The following is a 17,917-nucleotide window of genomic DNA, read 5'->3' as shown; positions in this document are numbered from 1 at the left end:
GCGAAGTACGGTCACCAACAAGAAGTAGTGGGCAGGCTAACAAGTTAGCGGAAGGATGCTAATTCGTGATCGTGCTAACACGCGAAAACGGACTTCTAAAGGGATGTAAACGAACATTTGGAGCAATACTACATTGTCCTAAAGGTTAGACACATGTTTCCTCAATTTAGAAGTTTTATTTTGACTTTTAAATGTTGTTTTTTTAATTTGAAAAAAAAATCCGCCATGTACTGAAGCCGCGATAAACGAAACGCGAAAAATCGAGGGATCACTGTATATACAGTGGGTGTGCCTAATAAAGTGGCCACGTGACTTTACCAGTTATTCCAATTATCTGTTAGGCACATAGACATTTTTTTTACTACGTTGTGTAACTGAAGTTGTCCTAACTTTCAGGAAGGTTCTATTAATAGACAGTGGCTAGCGTGGTGTATCCATCTATGCACTTGCGTATCTAAACAATGGAGGTCTGTGATTTGTTTAAAGCAAAGCGGCGTGTACCTTAGAATAGACTCCGTGGACGTGCGCGGTGCTCGTGGGTGTTTGAGCACTTACAGAGACGAAGCTTTGCCCTTTTGTGTTTGCTTATCCACTCAATACGCCGCCTGTATGTCAAATAACTCAACAGATAAGTCATTCTGAGCGTTTAGTTAATTGCGTGTTTTGCACACAGATGGCACCTCAAATCTTTCTCCGACAGGCGACGAGCAGTAGCCTGGGGAGTCATTATGAAAAATTTGAAAGGTCGTTCTGTTCCCTCTTGCAGTTCCCACAGGGGAGAAGAAACACCCCAGTTAGCGGCGCGGCCCGAGACGCGGATGCTAGCCAACTTAAAAGTTAGCGTTTGCGTCACATGCTACTTGTTTGGCTGCGCATTTTGTAGCTACGCCACATTGGACTAATCCCCAACTGCCGTGAGGCTCCGGCGGAACTCAATATGAACCCTCCAACAAATAAAAACACAACTCTGCAACTTCTATTTTTAACCGGACAGCGTCTCCGCTATTAACTCACAACACTTTGTCTTAAAATGACTTTTTTGACGTGACATTTGTACGCCGTGGAGGTTTTCCTCCACGGCTAATAAAAGATAAGAGTATAAATGATTGCAGCTGTGGTAGCACATTCATTAGCCAGCCTGCTTCCTCTTCCGTCTCCTCCTCTTCCTCCTCCATTGCTGGATAGTCATTAGTGGACTAATATATATATATATATATATATATAGTAATTGATTAAACCACTTTATTAGGGACACCAAGTTTCAAGTAAGTTTTGTAAGCTTCCATTTGAGATTCTTAACTTGGTAAAGGCGAGACACGCATACTGTCAAGCGAGGAGGGATATAGAGAGGGATATTTTTAATAAAGTTATCTAAAACTGTCCCACCTCTGCCTCACATCGACCCACATTCCGGCTCCCACAGAGCACACGGAGGAGAAAGGAGGAGGTTGAGAAGAGTAGCACCTCGATTCCATTTCGGTTTTAATGTCACTATATGGTTTTACTTTGTAAAAATATTTTGTCGTCGCTCACTTCTTCATCTCTGCGACGCAAAGCGCGACGATGATGTGATGCAAAGTCATGGTGCTGAACCATCCGCTGACATTTTACCATCTGCTCACTTGTGTCACCGTACGTGTGTGTTTTATGACTGAATGTTCAAGCGGTGGCGACATGTGACGGAATAAAACTGTGATGTAGAGCCTGAATGCATCTTTTTAATTAGATAAAGTAATGAAGTAGACCCGGTGAATGCCCATATTCCTATATTGATCCCCCTCATTAAATCCATAGCCTCCTCAAAGGAGCGTAGATAAGAGGCTCCTCCGAAAGGATTTGAAAGCTTTGAGATAATTGAGATGCGAATTGTGTAAAATGGCCAACGATGCTCAATTTTTCCTCTCTCTAATGAATTCACTGTTTAGGCCTACTTGACATCGAGTTTTTAATTCCTGTGATGATTCACGCGTGGTTGCGATAGTGAACGGTGGGAGGAAGAATGGTCAGGATCAATAATGGTTCCTGCTCTTAATGTGAGCCCACACGTGGAAATGTGCAGAAAAAAAACCTATGAAATCTTGCAGATGAAGCTGTGATGCGTTCAAGGACGCTCAAATATTGGACACTCGGACCGGGTCTGCTGTTGTTCACCATTTTTATGTGGAACATAAGAGTCGGCATGTTTTTTTTTTTTTTTAATTGATCAAATTATCATATTGAGAGGTGTTCCTAATATTTTGAAACTTTGGCATAACAAAAAGCCCAAAACAAACAGCTTGCTGTCATTTCCCGTCCTGAAACCTTTGTAGGACATCCATCAGGTGTGTGTGAGTGCGTGAGTCCGCACGTGTGTGCCTCAGCGACCTCCCTCCCCTGCACCCCTGCACTCTCCCGCTCCTGGGAGGTGACCCAATTTCCCATCATCCAATGCGGCTGCTGCTGCCTTCTTGCCTACCGCGACTGGCGCTGCTGTGTCGTTGCCGTAGCGATATCGCCAGGGCCTTTAATGCCGACTGTGACTGCGCCATGAATAATGGATGGGGAGAGTGACAAAGTATTCGGCGGAGGGGAGGAAGGAAGGAGAGGATGAGTGAAGGAGGACAGATGACGGGATGAGGATGTCAAGGTGGAGGTTTATATTGTTCAAAATATGTGAATGAGACGAAACATTAATTTTGGAAATTTGAAGGTTGGTTGCGAGCTTGTTGGCTTTTCTTTATAAACAAGAAATTGAGATATTTCCGGACTTTGGAAGAAATGTCATATAAGAGGGTGTGCACACTTGTGCAACCACCTTATTACAGTTGTTTATTTTCATTCCATCTCTCAGGACAAATTTTAGATCTCATAAAATCACAAAAGCTTTTTGAATAGGGGTGTGTAGACTTTTTATACCAACTCAATGAATATTTACTAATAAATATTTACTAATAAATTTAGACGACTGTAAGCGAAAGAGTCCCAGTGTTGATTCAGCTTTGCAGAAATGACAAGCTCCGCCTCTTGGGTAACGTAGTTTGACTTAATCGGCGTTGAACGACAGACGGGACGAGTCCTACAGGTCACTCGACCTTTAACACGACGCTTTCGGGACACCGCTCAACTGCGTGTGAGTGGTTTTTGCGTGGCCGGCAGCTAATCTATGCTGACTCCAGCACACACCTGTTGAAAAGCACTTAAACGCCACACGTGTGTCCCAAGTGCCACCCGCCTAAATTCCCATCGCAATCAAAGCCGTAAATCAACTCAACAATTTACATCATCAAGCGAGACCCCGCGGCGTGGCCGTAGCGACGCGCACGCGCGCAAAAAGTGCTAACTCATTGGCTCGGCGTGAATAAAATATTTCCCTCCGTGTAAAAGGCTCAAAAGTGCCCACAGAGCTTTTTTTTACTTGCACATTTGCGGCAAGTCAAATCAAAGATGAAGTACAGCAAGCAGCCAGCATGGGAGATGTTTGTTATGTAAAATGATGCTACATGCTAGCTATTAGCAATTATTAGCGGTTATTCTTGTCTTAACTGGACATTTATTGAGATTACTTTTAGTCTAATACAGATTACGTTATTGTTGCTACTAATCGTATGACAAATCGCAAAATTGAATGGGGAGGAAATCAAATACCGTTTTTTTCCATGTATAATGCGCCCCCATGTATAATACGCACCCTAAAAATGTCATGTTGATGCTGGAAAAAAGCCTGTCCAGCCTAACAACCGGATGTTATTCTGCCGGTCAGTATCACTGCGCATGCGCTAGCATACTCAATAGCGAAGAAATGTTTCGGATTTGTGTAGGGTACATTGTGACAGCAAACGAGCAGGTGATCTAGCAAGCGTCTGATACGAGAGCATTGTGTTCATATGGAGCGTGTTTGAAGTGAACAGCAGAGAAGAAAGCGCATCTGAAATGGCGGCCTCCGTATCATATCCGGATTTAAGAAAAAAAAAAATGTTTTTTTTTTGTACCCATGTATAATGCGCACCCCAGATTTTCGGACAATAAATTAGTTAAATTTTGCGCATTATACACGGAAAAAAACGGTAACCGATTATTTTTCAAAACCGTTCTTAGCCCGCCCCCTGATGGTTTCCGTCCACAGCGAGACGCTTGTCTGCCACTAATGATGCCAATGCATAAGGATGCAAGATGAAAACAGAAGCATCTTTGAAGTGTGTGCAGACTGTGTGTGTCTGTTTTTAATGAGCTGCTTTCTGAAGTCTTCTGTCCGACTTGACCGCAGTTATATAAAACCATGCGGAGGCCCGCTATGAGGTTGCCAGGACATTCCGGCGACACCTGCGACCATATTTGGATTTTTCATACTCTCCGCCCATTCTTCCCGTAAACGCTCCCTTTTTTTTTTACAGTATATCAAACAAATTGATGTGTGTATGTGTGCGTGAGTGTGTGTGTCTATATAATAACGGAAAATACTGACAAGCTGGTGCCTGCTTTTACTGTTTTTGGACCATATACCACCTGCCACTAATCCAAGTTTGAGCCAAAACTATCAAGTGAAGTTGTTTTAAAGCCACAGATGAACACAAAATGGTGTATTTGGGAATTCTGTCCCTAAATACTTCTGTCTCGCCACTTTCCGTAGTGGAATGCCTTTTGGATATCTTGTTTCCTGGCAATGTGAGGTATTATTACCGCATGAATTTTTGTAAACGCGGAATCTTGTGCTAACAGCCTAGCTTGCGCGTGTCCTTTTTTTTTTTTTTTTTTTACTCCTAATTTCATTTCTCTCCTCGCTCGTTCTCTCATTTAATTAGAATGCCATCTTCAATTTACTTGTGATCTAATCCAACACACACACCATCCCTCCTGCTCCGCTGCAGTGTAAACACGCTGTGTCATATTAAAAAGTCACAATCTGCCGTGTCATGATTGGGATGCTCAGTCGCCGTGAGAATCGGAATTACTCCAAGGAGGCCTTGATTGCCTCCCGGGAATTCTTCCGCAAGGTTTATTCTCCGAGTTCTCCAAAATGGAGGTGTCTGACGATGATGCGGTGTTGAAAAGACTCCCAAATGGCGCGGAAGGATACGCAAGGGCTCATCAGAGAGCGAATGAAGGCTGACAGCGCAGATCGGCCCGTTTGTGACGTAACCTCATCCGCACGTGGGCGAACGAGCGTCGTAATCTTCAATCAAGTCCAATTTAATGAAACACGCAGACGCGCGAGAAAGGATCGGGGGGGAGGGGGCGGCAAATCACTTATCAGTCCATTCACAGACAGATTGAGTTGTGTCATCATCTTACAAGGTTGTTCACTGCAGCATGCCAGCTTAACACCAGTGCGCTGCGACTCTCACAAAGCTTTTCATTTGGGGATTTAATGGAGTTGAAATGACGCTGTGAGTTGGAAAATGTCGATTCATAATGTGACGGGATTGTTGCCTAGTGATTTTGAATTTAAATTATTATTAAAAAAGAATTTAAAAAATTATAAATTTAAGTAATTTTAAATACCGTATTTTCCGGACTATAAGGCGCGCTGGCCCGAAGCACTGTGTCATGCAATCAATCATAAGTCGCCCGCTGAAGACTATGAATCATGAATCAAAAAGACTATGGATCATTATTTTGTGATTATAAAGTAATTTGTTGCGTCTGAAGTTGAAATAAAAAAGAAAAAATGGAGAATGATTTGATTTGGATTAAAAATCAGACATGATGGATTAAAGGTACGCCTTATAGTCCGGTGCGCCTTATATAAGGACAAAGTTTTAAAATGGGCCATTCATTGAAGGTGCGCCTTATACTCCAGTGCGTCTTATAGTCCGGAAAATACGGTAGTAATTTTAAACGGACAACCAAAAATCAGGCCTCCCTCCATTACTGCAAAACTTTCAATTGATCACATACTGGAACTGACATTTTTTTTCTTAGAACTTACTCTGCTAGCAATGTGCTAAGCTTAGCTCCCCAATGCATAAAAGTTCAAACAATAATTCCACGTCTTACTTGTCATGTATTGCAGCTTGACTGACACTCCTAAAATTGTTACACACACGTGAAAGACGGAACGAAGGCTGAATGATAGACACTGTCTGTCACGTCTGTCTAATTTGATTTTTCTCATCTTACTAATTCTTCGTACTCTCCATCTCTCGCTCAGTTGCTACCTGGCAACAAGCTGGTTGCCTTGGTGACTGAGCTTAACAGCTTCACATCTAATGTCATGGATGGTGTGGTGTTGTGTGTTTGTGTTGGGTGGGGTGGGGGGGGGGTTATGCTTGTAATTGAGGATGCATTTTTTTTAAATTCAGTGTTAAAGGTCACCCTTTAAATTGGGATAAAGGCCTGCGGCTTGGTTTTACAGTAGAGTCCAATCTTTTAACTGGCACTTGATGAAATAAAAAGTCTTCTTTTAGATGATGTACTTGGAGTTTTAGTGTCTTGTCAGGACTACTTAGTGTTCTCTGGGGATCTGTTTGCACTTTTCCATGGTTAAAAATGTACAGGAATGGTTGTATCAAGTGACACGGCCATTACATTAATGTCTCTATTGATCACCTTAGTGCCTTTGTCAACCTTCAGTGGATCCGCCAGCCAAAAACGCATGCTCAAGTGGCGCGCCGCGACATTTATAAGTGGTTAGTCAGCGCGTAAACGAGCCAAGATAACTGATCTCCCGCTGAGAGTTTCACACTCCAGTTCTGGAGCGGCGACAGAAGACAGCTTTTGGTTACATTGTGTCCGCAGAGCAGAGATGTTTATCACGCGCTGATCCATTGACCATGTTTGGAGAAAAGAAGGTAAGCGAAGACGGCGGAGGCAACACATTGTTGACGTTTTAATGGCAAGGAGGACGGGAAGACAGTGAACACAATGTTAAAAATCCAGGCGACATATTTGTACTCGGTCCAGACTATTCGGTATTACAAAGACAAGCAGCTTTTGGCACCGGTGAGCTGCTTGGCTCTCTGTGGTTATATGTGATATACAGCTAAATAGATAGTGCTAATTTTGCATTATAAGGCTACAGAATGCAAGCTAGCTGGCTAACAGCCATTAGCAGTTTGGTTGTTACTTTATGTGGTTGTTTCTATATCAGGCTTCTTCTTCTTCCCTTTTACTTTACACAGTTGGCCACGGACCACGTTAGTCCGATATTATGAGCTAAAACTGAATCCAAATGCCCGCTAGCTAGCTAGCTATTGTTAATTGACTCTAATGGTTTTTAACTAACTCTACCAAAAGAGGTATTAAAAAAAAATGGAAACATTTATCAACTCCGACCCTTTAATATGAATGAAAGCGTAATTATAGAAAATATTAGCGCTCATGCTAATGGCCATATTCTACTGGGTAATGATGATTACATGGATTGTTGGAGTGGTGAGTGGAGTGAGGTTTGCGTGGGGGCTCCGAGTGGTCTCATCTTGTACCTCGGGCCCCTTCAATGGTCCTCATGTTACATTCAGCTTAATTGGAGAGGAATTAGCGCAACGAGTCTTAACGACATGCTAGCTCCACATACAAGGGTTCTCTCCTCGCTGCAATCATCGGCCATTGACATTGATATTTGGAAGCAAGACTGACAAGACCGTTCGCCTCCCTGCGGTGTCTTTGCACGTGCGTGTTTCGCCTGTCTTGTCCTCTGGGCTACGTTATCGCCCTACCCTGGCGTCGGGCTCCATCTGTCTGGGCCGCCGTCCAAACGACTCACTCTGCGTGGTCTCTCGCGCCGCCGCCATGATGGCTGTTCAATATGTCTGATAGCGAGGTTAGAGCCCTCTGGTGGCAAACCCACCCGTTAATTGAAACCAGCCCACTTGAGTGAGGTTATTCTCTTGTCGATGACACGTTTATTGCGAACATTTATCCACTCAACTCGGACGGAACGACGTGCGACTGCATATCAAGCTGCCGAGGCTCATCTTTGCCGTTATTCGCGCGTGACTGACGGACATGTAGACAACCCAATGATTCACAAATGACTGAGAAGTCAGCCAATAGTGAAATAATACACGCCTACTGAGATAATGATAGGACTCATGACTGACATGCAGACCACCCAACGAATCCGAGAACAGACTGAAAAGGATGCCGATGGCGGTTTAGTCAGATAGAAACACAAACCACATCTTGGTGGAAGAACACATGGCGACCGACGAGATCCGCACTAATTCACAACACACTACGCCACAGCCGTCAAACCTAAGGCCCGGGGGCCAGATACGGCCCGCCTCATCATTTTATGTGGCCCGCGAAGACAAATTGTGCAAATTTGTCATTACTAGAATTGCAAATTGTTTTCACTTTTAATAATATTTATATATTTTTTAAACATATGACCAGTTTTTTACTCGTCTGATTTGAAAATGAGTTATTTGTCAGTTTGTTTTGTAGCTTTTATTGAGGTGCTCATACAATTATTTGGGTTGACAGTCATAATGGCCCTCTGAAAGAAGTTATGACTACAATGCGGCCCGCGAAGAAAATTAGTTTGACTCCCCTGCACTTCACTATAACCCCAACATTAGCTTTATATTGTACAGATTCAAGTGACCTAAACTGATGACCCGCTATCTAATAGTACCATAAAGTCAATAAAAAAATAAAAATATAATCCTTTCATAACACACTCTGGTGCACCTGTCAGGTAGCTTGATGGACATCCTATATAGATTGAGTGCTTGACTCAGCTTGCCACTTGTCTGTGTCTCTCGGATGTGCATTGACCTGTGTGTTAGCTTTTGTGTGTGTGTGTGTGTGTGTGTCTGTGTGAGACCAGTTGCTCCATCGCCTTCTATTTACTGTCAGTCCTCTTGACATATCTCTACTCCAGCCTGGGGTCATAAATAGTCTGCCATCAGACGCGACTTTACTTTACGTCCCACTTACTTTGTGCCACTTGTCACACGGACACATACAAACGCACTCCGACACACATTTTCTGTCAAGCTGCAAACCTGCGCCGCCATTTTTTTTTATTCTCACTGAAAAGACAAAGCGAGCGAGAACATTTGTACCCGAGTGAAACAAATGATTGTCGATGAGTCATAAGTGGAAACCCACAATGCATTTTCATTGCCAGTAATGTTTTTGGGCGTGTGGGTGTTTTTTTTTTTTAAGCTTGTCAAAAAAAGGTGCACTCGAGTTCATTTTGCTGATAGAGTTCACTTAAAGGTGCACAAACGGATTAATTGTTTTCTTTAAAGGGATTACTGCTTTTTGAATCTTTTTTTTTCTGTCACGCCAGATACTCTCAAGCTGGATCCGCGTGTAGAATTTAAAGCTGCACAAGAGCGTTTACGGTCTGAATCTCAGCAGCCATCACTTTTCTTCTCATCTAAAGATCCGCCTCGATTCTCCTCGATGTGTCCAGTCGCTGCGTTCGACAAGTTCCCCATGTTGCGAGGTGACCGAAGCTCCGCCTTCCTGCCGACTGCGGCTTGTTACTGTTTCATAGCGCCGAGTGCGGGCGGCGCGGATGAAAAGATCGCTGAAGGTTGGCGGTCGGGTCTTTTCAGTTTTGATTTGTCGAAAAAATACTCCACGCGGGAAGATGAAACAGTAAGAAATGTGTTAGTTTAACAACAGGGAAAAAGTGGAACGCCGAAGGCTCAGAGCTTAAAGTTAAAAGTTGAACTGAACAACTTTACCCAGTAACTCCCAACTTTTACGGTTTCTTTGAAGAACTATAACATATGGGGAAAAGTGCTAACTTTGCTGATTGGTTGACTTCCATGAGGTGCTAGCCACCAGCTAGCTTTCATGCTAACGGGATTTCAGGTTTCCTCTCGGCCTCAGATGGGCCGTGGGCTTTTTTTTTTGCGGCATCAATATGTATAATGACAGCAAACTGTTCTGTCAGTTGTGGCACCTTTTCAGGGTGTGAGCATAGCTAGCTAGCTAACTGCTAGCTAAGAGGAGTAGAAACAGTAACCAACTCACGTTGATGCTAACAAAGGCCCTTAAACTCAACTCACAACAAACGGATTAAGAAACAAATTTATTTAGAAACTAATCTTTGAATCCCGACTTCCCATTTGGATTCCTCTCAGTAGCTTGTTTAGGCACATTTTTTAAACATGCTCAATTTTTCGGATTTACTCACGCACTCTCTCACCTGCCCTAAATTATTTAGTCGCTTTGAGTCAGAGGAGTGTGTGAACAGGAAGTTCAGCATGCTAAAATATGGCTGCCGGCTCCTGCGTGCCTCCTTTGGTGGGGAGGTGCGCTCCTTCGTGTCCGCGTGGGACAGGGTGACGCACCATGCGGCACTGGTCTGAATATTTTAACAGGAAACATTAGTGACGCGCTTCCTTTTCTGCTCTTTCATCATTCTGCCGCTACTTCCACTAAGACGAAGCAAAGGGACTTTAATTACTGGGACAATGTGCAGGAAACATAGAGTGAACAGTTCTGAAATTCCAGCCCAAAAATAGAACTTGCATTGTTTTTGCAGATGTGTAACTGTCCCCTGCTCTCATCTCGCACCCCCGTTGCAGGAACGCTATCGCATTAGTGATTATTCAGCATGATAGCACGGAGCATCCTGCCGTGTCCAAGCCACTTGTAGGCCAGATAAATCAAACTATATATTTTCTGCCTGCTATATTGGGTAAGAGCCAAAGACGGAAAAAACTGCACGGTCAGACGAACATAATGTAGTATCTCAGGTTTGGAGTGTGCTACGTCTCATTCTTTACTCGGGGTCAATATACAGCACTGAGACAAGCTCCAACATTAAGTGCAGTTGTAGAATGTAATGAGAAGCGCAGTAGTAAAGGTTTTAAAAAAAGATGGATTGCCTTATGAATTATTAGAACCAGCTCTCAGTATGACACAGACGACAATATTAAACATAGCGTTATGTTTATAGAAGTGTAATTGTGTATGAGAAATCACTGAACGACAAAATGGTGCACATAATCGGAAGTGAACCGATTAGTTAAACTTATTACTTCTATTGACAATTAAGGCTAGTTGTTTATTTTGTTCCATGACCATGCCCGCTATGCAAAACCGTTGTCTGAAATTGTATTTCCCCATTAGAATGAATGGAAATGACATTAATCCGTTCCAGTTATTTGTCAGTTTGTTTCGTAGCTTTTACTGTATATATAATATGAGGTGCTCATACATTTATTTGGGTTGACAATCATAATGGCCCTCCGAAAGAAGCTATGACTACAATGCGGGCCGCGAAAAAAATGAGTTTGACACCCCTGGAAGTCGGATTGCTAACCGCTATCATGCTATCATGTTAGGGGGCTATTCTTAAGGCTGCTTGCTTTTTACAGCTGGTTTGATTAAGCAGGCCTTGACCCATGTTTATGTGTGTTTTCCTAGACATGCAAATGAGGGGCTTCCTGCACAGAAGCCACAGAGCGGAAAAGCTCAAAAACTCCTGTTTTCGATACTGTCCTCATCAAATCACGCCCACGCATGCAAGCTGTCTCCAATTGGTGGTTACATTCCTTGTTTTTTTATATATATATATATATACAGAGGAGTTCCTGTTTGTACGTCACATGCTTGACCTACCTCCCAAAGATTTGCTGAATAGTTAGAGAGGAAAGTGTCATCAAACTTGTCGCCTTGGAAACAGCGAGGCGAGGCTTTGCGCCAGCTTGTTAACACAATGCAATGGCAACCATGCGCGGTGGGATGGTGGGTCTGTTTCCCCACGTGCTGCCTCGCCGCCAAGACGCTGATACTTTCAAGATGCAAACGAGCGAGGGCGAAAAACCGGTGGAAAACGACACGCCGACATCTTGTCCCTGACGTGAATATTCGCAAATGACCGACATTAAAATTCACTTCGGCAAGGAGATCATTGGCGCGATGTGGCTTTTATTATCGTTGCTGTTTAGTCACTAAATACAGGAACCTCTCATGACTCAGGGGTTCCAGCACATTTAGATTCAATTATAATGGGCTACATGATCTCATGTCGCAAAATTGGGATTGTTGACATGCTCAAACAGAACTAAAAGCAGCTTTTGACTCCATTTCTGGCCTGGCTTAACATTGCTTCAAAATGATACACTCTTAAAAAATGGAATAATGTTGTATTGTGTATTGTATTATTCATGTGTGTATGTGCCGTTAGTGATTCATCAATGCAGGATGACACAGTCCTGAGAATACTTAAGCTCCGCCCCCTTCGCCCTTCTGTCACCCCATCGTGCGAAAAGTAATGCATCTATGCGTGTGTTTTGCTAATGCCGACAAATAAATACTTTGCCGGCCGTAAAAGCTTTACAGCCGCATATTATATCACTCGATTAAAGTTTACAATTTAACGAGCGACACGTTTGTTTGCCGATGCATGGATTCCGTCGCGATTTATCAACGAATACCACTGGGGCTAACGTTAACGTCTCGGCAGGCCAATAAAGTTTTAATTAAAACCATAACAGCCGCCAAAAGCGCACGAGCGGGAGAGACTTTAGCGCATTTTCAGACTCCTCCGTCTCTGTGAAGCCAGGAGATGCGAGGAGATGTGAGGAGCATCGCTACGGTTACCATATCCATGACAACCTCCCTCTCCTAGCGCTGCTATTATTGGCCGCGTCGTCAAGGAGACGGGGCGACTCATTATGGGATGCGTGACGGAAATAGAAAACGGGCACTGCGAGCGATACGACGGCTATGAGGAGTTACATAAGTATTGTAAACTGTGTGTGTGTTTGTGTGTGTTTTTAGTAGCTGTGTCAGCTTATCTAATAAGATTACAGTACACCAAATATGATGAGCAAAAGTATTGAAAATACCTCATATTGGTTTTTTGTGTATCACTTCTAAAAAAAAAAAAAAAAAAAAAGAAAAAAATTGGACAAAACACAGAATGGAGCCGTTGGCCTTTTTCTCGTAAAAAAAAAAGAATACAAACTAGCATAACAGCAGGCGTGTTTGTGGTAATTGTACTATGATTAAAGCGTCCATTCAGTTCACATTAATTATGCAAACTGCCGAGCGAGCGGCTCTCAAAGTGAGTCACGCAGGTGCATACTGATGGCAAGGTGGTTTTAATAGACTATATATTTTTCTGGAATAAAACACACGGAAAGAATTTTAAGACCTCGCTCGGTCGAATCGTAATGTGACGAGCGAGGTGTCGGATGAATCGGAAATAGTGAGCGCGGTACTAACGTAGCATGTGCGTATTGTAACGAGGGGGAGGCGGGCAACAGCTGTGCTGCCCGTATTTACTTTTCCACCGACTCGCACGGTCTGTCCGTTCCTCGCATCAAGAATCACCATTCATTTATTCAAATGGCATCAATAATATGCCCAGCGGTATTATTCTGCGGCAATGTCAAAATATTCTCGATTTTTTTTATGTAGACTGACATAATTTGAACGTTTGTTTTCTTTAGGCTGATATCGATATTGGTATCAATAATGGACGGAAAATAATCATCAGTAAATTAATTGAGTTTACCGAACGGTTTGTTTTGGCACCGATTTTTTCGAATACAAGTCCCAATGTGACAACGGCATTCTTCGAAAGAATGAAAGACAGGACAGTGTGACAGATGTTACGCGGCCTCGCGGGGATTAGCGGCTTCGCGAACACACTCGCAAGCAATGACGCACACGCGGCGCTCCAGTCAAGCGCTAGCGAGCGCTCGGGTTTTGCCAAATGGAAAATGGACTGTTATACAAGATATTTTCAGGACGTCATCAGAGCACACGGCATTCCGCTGAGTGCCGAAGCAATTCCCAAACCAAACACGCTAAGTAACCAAACAGCCGGCTGGGAATTCATCTGGGGAAGCATTCTTTGACCTTGATCTCAATGACATATTACAAACAAGTTGAGTGAAATTGACTGAGCTAAATCCAGAGCGAGAAACAAAGCCAGTTCACAGGAAATGTAGTAGCATTTTCCAATTAAAATCGTCAACGTATTCCAATATTTTGCTTAAACACACTGCCGGAGCTAGAGGGGGGGCCGCGAGGGCGCTGAATCCCCCTAAAATATGCCAGGCCAGATAATTCACTGATTTTTGGGTTTTTTTTTTTTTTTATTGTCTTCCCTGTCCACCTTGGGGAATCGATAATGAATCTTCACTTTTTTAAAAAAAAATCTGGCTACTCACCAGATTGGAGTTAGTGGCGTTGGAGTCGTCCTCTGGGAAGGGGATGTAGACGGCTAAGGCCACACAGTTAGCGAAAATGGTCATCAGGATGATGATCTCGAAGGGTCTGAGAGGAGGAGGCGGATTAAGGAATACACAACAATACGGGCGCAATACACAAGCTTAGGCGACTCCATTCGTCTTACTTAGATTGCCATCGATTTCCGGGGCGATTCGCTCTTGAACGCGAGCATCCCTGTTTAGTAACAGGTGGAATTTGTCACTCTGATAAATGCTTCAATCTTAACAGTGAAAACATCATTTTGTGCACGCAAGGAACAACATTAAAGCCACTCCTGATAAGATATATAGGCTCACTTTTGTGTGCGTGTGCGTTGTTCGAGAGCGAGCCCGCATGCCCAAATATGGGTGCTGTCGCGTGGAAGACAGGATGTGGCTGGAGGAAAGAAGGAAAGACCCCCTATTTTTTTTTTTGGAGGTCCTTGAGAGACAAGTGACCTCATTATTTTGGGTCGGGCGAGTGAGCGAAAGCCAGCGAAAGAGCGTGAAGGAGAGCCAGAGGAGGTCTGCTTTTCATCAGCGCAATTATCCCTTCTACCCCTCCACCTCTCCCATTTTCCTTTCATCCTGTCGTTCTCCCTCGGCTAGCTAACGCATGCGCGTAAACCTAGCATAAAAATGATGGTGGGCTATTTTCTGGGTTAATTCCGGTTATGTTTTCTTGTGTGTATTTGCAAAAAAGAAAGAAAAAAAGAAAGAAAAAAAGAAAGAAAAAAAGAAAGAAAAAAAGAAAGGGAAAAAACAAACAGATTTTTTTTTTTTTTACAGTGATGGATTATGTTGTTGCTACTGTAGCCGTCAAAACAGCCTTAATGGTTTTAAAAGTCAAAAATGGATGGACTGCTGACAGAATAAATTTGAGAGAGTTTTCAGAGTAGCCCGCAGACAGAGATGGATATGTTTGCTCCGGTTTTGTGTTTATGTTTGGATTAAGGCTTGACCTCAAGCCACAAGAGCGAACAAAATGTATCAAACTTAATCACTTAATCAGAACATGCAAACGGGACTGGTGACTCATAGGCTTTCGGATCCTGACCCATAATAATAAATAAAAAAACAGCTTCTATCAACGCAATGATAAATCTGCTAGCTGCTGTAATGTTTAGGAAAGAAGGAAAAAAAGAAAAGAAGATTGAATCGTTTTATCTGACTCCTGGTTTAAATAGCAAGCCGGGAAAAGAATACTGTCAATGAGGACTTTCCGCTAATCTCGACGGAACTCATTCTACTGTATCGTACATTTGGGGATTTAATAGGAATTTTTAGAGTGATAACCGGCTTGCACACTATAATTGCGCCGCATATTCAGTTTTGTGGACACCCTACAATGTTCGCAATAGCGCTATGAAATTTTTATTTGAGCTCAGTACTATTGCAGTGCATACTCACAGGACAGTTCATTAGGTACACCCTGGTTTGGACTTTTGTGTCTTAATTTTGGCCTCATTTTTACACCCATTTTTATGTATTTATATAGAAAGAATGATTTTAAATTTGCCACGTGAGCACAATGCTCAGACAGTCCCTATAGACCTGTTGAGAGAAGTATCGGTTGTCATGGTAACAGGAGAAGTCACCGAAGGGGAATTTGGGGGATCGGCCGCCTCTTGAAGCAAGTTATGAAGGGCGTCCAATTCAAATTGACCTCCAAATTGAGTGTAATTTGGAGATTTATTGCTTCTCGCATGCTATTTGTTCAACTCCTTCTCCTTCAGAGTTGTTTGCATGATTAATGCTGGGAATTGTGGGTAATCATCTGCGAACTCATCGGCGCCTGCTGTTTGCCGCAATCGACTATAACTGCTTAGCTATGAAAAGAAAAAAAAAAAAAAAAAGCACAAAAATATGTATATTAGCTACGTCACTCCTGAGAGGCCTGGATTTTCCCGACTGGGATGGCAAAGAGTTACGTTAATTTAAATCCACGGTAACCTTGAAGCAACGTAAAGCTCGCGGGACTCGATTCTGTCGCCCCCGCTTTCTTTTTCTCATCCCTCAAGTTTACCTTTCCCATCTCTTCCCAACCGCTAATCCGGAAAGGGAGAAAAACTAGGGAACAATGAATCTTGCAAAAAAAAAAAAGGAGGAGGTGAAGAGCATGAAGAAGAAAGGCTATTGTACAGTCAGAGGGATACTAAATTGGGGGGGGGGCAGGAGCGTAGGAGGCAGGACCCTCGGGATGGAGAATGAATGCAGCGAGAGAGAAGTGTGACGGAGAAACGAAACGGCTTTTTAATCCGCATGTGAGTAAACAAAAAAGGATGAAAGGGAGAGGAAGCAAAAAGGACGAAGAGGGGGCTCACATGTGTTTGAAAGCCGGAGGGCACGCGGATTGATTAAGCCAGCGAGCCGGCCGATGGCAAGGAGGAGAAAAGAGGTACTTGGGAGTTATTCTTCCATATATTTAGTCTTTTTTTTTCTCCTCTCACTGCCAACCCCCCCCCCCCCCCCCCCCCCAAAAAACAATGAAATTATTTATTCCTTCCTCTAAGGTGTTTTGATGTTTGTGTTCTGACGGGACTGCGTGAGAAATAACGAAGTGAATTCGACGCGGAGGAATAATACATGATGTTTCAAAATTCGGAAGATTATGTAAAATAAATAAATAGATTTCCATCAGCTTTCTTTGTGGAAGAAGTGCAGTCAGTATTGATTTTTGGGGAGGGAATTAAATATTTTCTTTGTAGTCGATGATAAGGTAATAAGTCGAAGTTGTCTGTGAATTGGCCTTTTGGAAAACGAGACGGCAAAAAACTCGTGATTGAGCAACAGTTAAGAGTTTCTTGACATGCAAGCTATCGCCATGGCAACAGCTATGTCATAAAAGGATACTTCCACTCGACGATGCTGATGCAGGCCCGGCGAATGGGGTTCTTGAGCGTGAGGCAGAGCAGCGCTCTCGGGGGCCGTGTGGCCGTGGTGGTGGTGGGCTTCTTGGGCTTGGCGCTGTAGTGTTGCCGCTTGCGCTGCGTGGAGCTGGCTGTGGAGATGGGCCCGCCCCCTCCCACCGCCAGCCCCGCCGTGCCGCCCGAGGCCGCGTTGCCCATCATCTTGGCCTGGCGGGCGGCGTCGATGGCGGCTTGCCAGCTCAGGGCGGCGCCCGGCGTGGCGATGTGCTCCGGGGCCAGGCCCACCACTCCCGCCACGCCGTGGTTGACCCCGCCCCCGCCTCCATCGCGGTCACCACCGCCCGGGTGCTCGTTGGTCAAGCCGGGGGCAGCGGGGCGAGGGAGGGTGGGAGGGGGCGAGTAATCGGAGCCTGGAATGGAGAAACCAAAAGAAATTAAAATTGAGATTGCTAAAATTGATTTCAAATTTCGATTTCAAACTCTCGACAGGTAACCGAGCGTGGTCGATAGCGACTCTCCAACAAATCGCAAAATGCTCGCCGGAGAGTAACCGCCGGCATTACAATAATCTCCAGCAGATTACACTCCCGGTGAATAAAAACCAGAGCGGATCCTTCGAGCTGCCTACTTAGCCAGATTAAAGACACGTGTAATATCCCCGCTCTCCACCCACATATGACACCCCAATGAAAATCACCCAAACTGTTCACCCTGCAGCAGATTATACACCCATTTAAAAAACAAAAAGACAGAAAATACTTTTCCTTTCCACGTTTTGATTCATACCAAGATGTTCAAACTAGATATGAAAATGCCACATTTTAAGTCGTTACGGTGGAAGTGGATAAGGAGTCCACAGTGGAAGTGAAGCCAACAAAGAGAGGGTAAAAAAAAAAAAAAAAGTCAGTGGAGCTGTTATCTATTTAATGATAAAGA

At 43.7% G+C, this 17,917-nt stretch overlaps 1 protein-coding gene across 3 annotated transcripts in view; it reads right to left on the bottom strand.

Moving 5' to 3' along the window:
- The window catches only part of cacna1c (calcium channel, voltage-dependent, L type, alpha 1C subunit), an 81,831-nt gene that overhangs the window by 41,597 nt on the left and 22,317 nt on the right, over positions 1 to 17,917 (bottom strand). For all 3 annotated transcript variants that reach the window (XM_061269090.1, XM_061269087.1, XM_061269088.1), the window contains exons 2-3: positions 16,965 to 17,391; positions 14,073 to 14,178 (exon numbers count right to left, since the gene is read on the bottom strand). In XM_061269090.1, the coding sequence (XP_061125074.1) occupies positions 14,073 to 14,178; positions 16,965 to 17,391 (533 nt within the window). The remainder of the gene's footprint in view (positions 1 to 14,072; positions 14,179 to 16,964; positions 17,392 to 17,917) is intronic.

Source organism: Syngnathus typhle, linkage group LG21 (genome assembly GCF_033458585.1).
Source record: "Syngnathus typhle isolate RoL2023-S1 ecotype Sweden linkage group LG21, RoL_Styp_1.0, whole genome shotgun sequence".
Classification (NCBI taxonomy): domain Eukaryota; kingdom Metazoa; phylum Chordata; class Actinopteri; order Syngnathiformes; family Syngnathidae; genus Syngnathus; species Syngnathus typhle.
The sequence above is the reverse complement of the archived record's forward strand: the minus strand, read 5'-3'. Positions and strand labels throughout refer to the sequence as shown.